The 6,000-nt window shown below is 38.2% G+C and overlaps 1 protein-coding gene across 6 annotated transcripts in view; it reads right to left on the reverse strand.

The window, feature by feature from the left end:
• fam184a (family with sequence similarity 184 member A) overlaps positions 1-5,311 on the reverse strand; it is a 161,393-nt gene extending 156,082 nt beyond the window's left edge. For 2 of the 6 annotated variants that reach the window (XM_031321935.2, XM_031321933.2), the window contains exon 1: positions 4,513-5,311. In XM_031321935.2, the coding sequence (XP_031177795.1) occupies positions 4,513-4,677 (165 nt within the window). In that variant the 5' untranslated portion in view covers positions 4,678-5,311. The remainder of the gene's footprint in view (positions 1-4,512) is intronic. The other 4 variants (XM_031321936.2, XM_031321934.2, XM_031321937.2 and 1 more) reach the window with 3 other exon arrangements.
• Between the last annotated feature and the right edge of the window lie 689 nt (positions 5,312-6,000).

Raw genomic sequence — 6,000 nt, forward strand, 5'->3', positions numbered from 1 at the left:
AGTCAAAGCTGAACTGACAACACTGCTGCACACTGTACTTTTGTATCGGTGCCAACTTAAGAGCACATCATCAGAAATTAGTAGATTCAAAGAGGAAGAGACCAGTCAAAATGCACCAAAATATAACAAGGAATAAGAAATTGAGTGTCAAAACAAAAAGGGAACTGAACTTGATAAATCATAATATGCAACGTAAGAAGACAAAAAGACACTAAGGATTAAAGTAAGCCAGTCAAAGTATGAAATGAAACATTCAGATGCCTCAATGACTCGAGTCGTCCTCAGACACAGCAAGCTAGAAAATCTTTTAGCCTGTAATGTGTCAGAGAGCAGCTCAGAGAGGTTTCAAAGTTGCAATTTATTCCTGAATGCGGCTCTGGCCCAAAGGAGATCAGCGGTCAGTGTGAGCAGATGGCCTGCATGCCATCGGCCTATTCCCCTGCTTTGTTATGGCTTAATGCAACAAGGCACGGAGAAACGGGGCTCAGATGTGACGCCGGTGGGAGTGTGTGGAAATTATGGGACTTGACATATGAAAATACCATTCACTACCGTTTCTGTTGGTAAAATATTAGCTGGAAATTAGGGCTGCACAATATATCGTTTTTGTTATCGTTATCGCAATATCAACTGGCGCAATATACATATCACGAAAGGCTGCGACATATCGCGATAGACACTCCGAGATTTTTTATGTTAGTTGAAAGAAAATATCCGTAGAAAATGACAGTTTAAAAAGATACTGTCATTCTTTTTTTAGTGGCACCTTTTACATTCAATTCAATGTTAAATTTGCTCAATAAAATAATGTTCGTAATGTTCGTTTGTTTTAAATTCAACAAGCATTTTTTTGTATTCTTTATTTTATTAAGAAATATCGTTATGGCGATATTCAACAACCTTATCACATATCGCATATTTTCCTCATATCGTGGGACTGGAAATACTGTTCACCTCAGCTTTTACCCAGTAATATTCTCATGCCATCATCAAAGAAATAACTATGAAATATCCAATGTAACTAGGTTTAATATTGGATTGGCATTTTAAAATAAAACTGATAAGATGTGGACTTTTCAAAAGCAATTTTGTGATCACTATGCTTGAAATTCATATTTTCCCTTTGAGATGGATTATTTAAGCAATATTACACGAGAGGGTTTGATTTAACGTCATTATTGGCACGACGCTTGCGCCGAGGTCCGTAAGCATCACTGAAGTGCCAATAATATGACGTTAAATCAAACGCTAGTGTAATATTGTGATTGTATAACAACAGTTACCAACAAAATACAAGTTCTAATCAAACTGTATTCATATTGTGGGGAAATTCGCTCTCAAAAAAACAAAATTTCTATTCCCTCCCTTTTCAGTCAGCCAGTCAGTCAGCTTAAGCTAACGTTAGCTTTGTAGAGATCGTGAGACTTCCCAAACTGAATAGGCTGAATACAGTACAGCAAATATAAACACCAAAATGCTTTGCTAGCTCAATCTTGTTATGACTAAGATATCTGCTGAATTTTTTTTTCTTCCATTGATAGATTAAGATACTATACGTCCGTGGAACTTCAAGCGACAGAGACGATTTCCTGTCCCTGTTTAACGTAAGTCAACTAGTCAATTAAGCTAACGTTAGCTTTGTAGAGATCGTGGGATTTCTTAAATTGAATAATTACCACACATACTGCATTGCTAGCTCAATCGTGTTGTAATTTAGATATCTGTTGGAGAAAAAAAAAATTCTATCAACAGATTCAGCTCATGTACGTCCGCAAAATTCAAACGTAGCAGCTGTTTTTAACATAGCGACGTGCCACGGGTACAGCTGATGTGATCCAAACATTTCCAGTACAGAGCGCTCTAAAAATAAATGTAGTCCTTTGAACCCGTTGAATCACTTTATATGAATATGTTGGAGAGTTTCTGTGTGTTCCACTGTGGTTCCTGATTTATTTTCACTAATATAAATGTTTCAAATTCTGTAAAGTTGACCTGGAAATGGCAGAGTAATATTTTAAGCGCTGCGCCTGGTGTGCTCAAATGGCTCTTGGGTGTGCTGTCATGCTGATTTGAGCATGTTCATAATTTCCAGTTGACCAATCAGATTACCTGGTCGGATCTACTTGTTGTATGATATAATTTATTTGATGTACAACATGCAAATGTATCACATGTGAAATTTCAACTCAGTGATCTGTGATGTACTCCTTTTAGTCATTTAAGAAATGACCTGAAATGTGAAAGAAATGAATCATGCATTAATAATGCATATTTACCACAGCTGGTGAGGCAATGTTCTGTGCATAATTTCTCCCAATAGGGATGTTTTTTGGTAACCTTTTTTGGTGTTGTTTGGCATTGTACTCTGCCGTTTTGGTAATTTGCAGGTAAAAATGTGGCTAAAACTAAACTATTTTATCACGAAGGTGAAGTTATTTAAATGCTGTAGAACCAACGGTGAGACATATTCATATTTTTCACTTTTCAAACAAATTTAACCTATTGTTAACAAACCAATGCTTGCTGGGTTTGTGCTGGATTTCGCAAAATAAATTGAGTTCAGCCACCGTGACACAACTATTTTTGATTCCCTATGTAAAGTTAAAGAGGTTTTTACTATTCATTTTGCCAATCTGCCACTCTGAAACCTCAAGCATAGCGATCACATCATTGCTTGGGAAAAGTGTTAATTTAATTAGCTTTGTTTGTAATAACAACACACCAATAGAAGAAAGCTTAAACATTTCTAGATGATAGATGAGATGATTTAGCCGACTAATCTAGAGAATCAAGGCATGTGGGAATGAATGTAGAAAAATCTTTGTGTATAATTTTCCTACTGGTAAAATATAACTAAAAAAACACTTTTACATACAAAATAAGGACATAATGCATGTTATATCCTTGGTATGTGTGTTAGAGAGGCATACAGGATGTTTTGATGTAGAGAATTAGCTCACAAGGTGAAAAAGACTATTTTATTGAAAGCCCACACTGCACTAAGGCTTGGCACACACCTAGCCCAAGGCTGCTGAATTATGTTTTTTTTTTTTTCAGCCTCCACTTCCTTAGCAACAAAGAAAAATACTGAGAGCACGTCAGTGTCAGTAGCAAATCCATGGAGGATATAACCAAGTTGAGGTGTCAAAACGAAGAGGACCACTCAAAAAAAGGCAGCTGGAAATGTGCGAGGTTCGTTCAACCTACTGTTTGATGATAATGACATACTGGAGCCACAAACATGCTTTGACCCTGGGTGAATGTGGTGGAGGGGTTGCTCCTCTGTGTTAGAAGTTTGAACCCTGTCATTTTGGCAAGTGAGAGATAAAAGCAGGAGGAGCAGCCTCAGGGCAAAAAAAAACATTTGGAATGCCCTTGAAAGCCCACAGGTAGGCTACAATCAATGTAGAAATATAACATCCTATAGTCAGCTGGACCAAAGCAAATTACATGTTTAACTGAACTAACTCCTGTTAATGAGCTCATGATTTATACAATAGGCTACACATTTTTCCTAGAATTGTATGCTGTATGAATACATATGTACCAAATCAAAAAGGCACCAAATTGTAATTCAACACACGTACCTACACTCTAGCACAACTGGGGAATTGCCAGGCATTTAGTAAAATATCCTAAATAAGTAAGAGAGGAGGGAGTAAAGGGAATTGTATGACTGCAACAGGATAATAAAATGCCCAGTTATCAGCGAGCCGGTCTTATTTTTATCTGTGTCTCATTGCAAGTACTGCTTGTCATCACGAACGATCAAAGTTTGGAGGAAGTGCCTTATTTAGCTGCATAATTATTTAAAAAGGCGCTCAGAAAAACATTAACATGGGCAAGTAAAACAAAATAGCAGCACAGTCTGTGCTGCTGCAGGTGATTAATGACTGATCTGATTTTTTGTTAATGGACCAGATATTGACGGATGCAGCATCCGAACAGACTGGGTTCGCATTCAGGCAGCTCCCATCTCCCAAGCGTACCGTTCTTTCTAGTAAGAGCAAGAATTCTCTCCAAATTCGGTTGAAGGATTTTACCGTTTTAGGTTCCTTTGCTGTTTGACTTAAATGCATGCTTTTATCTCATTTCTTAAGACGTTTTAGATGAACATTAAAAAAAACAGTAGCTACATTTGTATCGGTGTACAATTAAAACACCAAGCAGCATGCATTTGAATTAAAATCAAACTTTAATCATGTACCTCGTACACGGCTGAAGTGAGCATTTGTAAAAGTAATTTTTTGTTATCTAGAAAATTAGTGGTTTTTGTGTTTTATGAACGCCGAAAGTACCAAAAGATTCTTGTAATTCAGAAAAAAAATTAAAATCTTGTTATACCTGTTAGGAACGTCCATCAGTGAGAGATGCATTGCTAAATAGGTACAACTCCTAACGGAGTTTGGTGCCCAGTTCCTAGACAAGAACGGGTGGTACAGGGTCTAACCCAGGGGTTGAGAACACCGCTCAGGGAGAGTGAAGAATAGGCCTCATAATAACACTCCTTACCTTTGTTAGCTGTGCTATTTTCTTGCTCATCTTCAGGTGCAGGTCTTGGGTATATTCCATGGCGATGCCGGTCTGAAAGGGCATGCTGTTTGCCGAGGATGAACTAAATTTCCCCTGACCGGCAGGGCAGTAAAACTGCTGCTGCCAACCCGACCCAGTCGCCATCTTCACGATGATGCTTCAGATGCTTAAGAGAGATATGGGCTGTAATAATAAACTGAACGGTGCTAAGGAGACGACCAGCGAGCGGTGGAGAGGAATGGGACAGTGTCGGATTTTTTCCTCGACACAACAAAAATTAATCAAATATATGAAGACTTTTTAGCCCACAAACTGTTAACATTTTGTTTCATTTTGCTTGGGTCCGGAAAATAGTATACCGAAGGCTGAATGTTGTGATTTTAAGCTCTAGAAACGTTTGCTTCTACCATCTTGTCCGTTCAAAAAAATTGACGTTTTCAGAGTTCCAAGGTGCGGGTACTGTCTGCTGTCACCTGGCGCTGATGTGGGGCTGTTTTCGGGCTTCTGACTGGCTCCCGGCCGGTCACCTTGATACCGAAATTTCTCAACGAGAGCCTTTAAGAGTGATTCCTCCTCGGTGCATTCCGGCTACATTGACGGAGAGTGTGTAGAAATTCAAGGTACGTGTGTGTGTGTGTGTGTGTGTGTGTGTGTGTGTGTGTGTGTGTGTGAGAAAGAGTGTGTAGGACAGGCTCAGCGGTTGGTTGCTGCTCCTCTCTGTTGCCATGGATCACCTCAACAGTGTATGCTGCATTCACGTAGGATGGGAGCAGCGCTGCCTTCAGGTGCTGTCGGAGAAACCGAAATAAGGACATGTGAGTGTACTGTTAGGCTACATGAAAGATTCAGCGAGCGTGGTGGGTGAAAGCGAGATGTCACGTTCAAGGGGTGGGTGTTATTTAGCAATACTGTGATTTAATTGTAACTAAATTAGCTTAATTAACCGGACTTACACCCACTAATTGGCGTTTATTAGTCAGTTCCCAATCAGCTATAGTCTCATCACATTGGCCATCCATCATAAATGAAATAAAATGATATATGAAAAGACTAAATAGAAATACATACAATAAAAACAATAATCCGGGTCTCAATATGTCTATAATACATTGTCTGATGTGTTGTTTTTATTTTTTCTGTTTTTTTCTGAATTGTTCTATTAGTGTCTGTTGAAAAACCCAATAAACAAAGTAAAGAAAAATAATGCAATACAAAAAATAACCTATCAGGAAAAAGTTATGGTCTCTAATTCAATTTTAGAATTAAGAAAGTAGTTGAGAGCATTTAAATGACTCAGCCACAGGGGCTCACTTCTCAGAGATACAATTTCTACTATCCCCTTCTTTTTTAGGGATGTCACAGCTATCATGTTGTATTAAACAGACTGGATAAGTGTAAATTAAACAAGGTAAGTTTTATTGCTGTGATGTTTGGTTATTCTTACCCTGAGTTGACAAGAATTTTTTT

The sequence above is a fragment of the Sander lucioperca genome, chromosome 19, assembly GCF_008315115.2.
Source record: "Sander lucioperca isolate FBNREF2018 chromosome 19, SLUC_FBN_1.2, whole genome shotgun sequence".
Classification (NCBI taxonomy): domain Eukaryota; kingdom Metazoa; phylum Chordata; class Actinopteri; order Perciformes; family Percidae; genus Sander; species Sander lucioperca.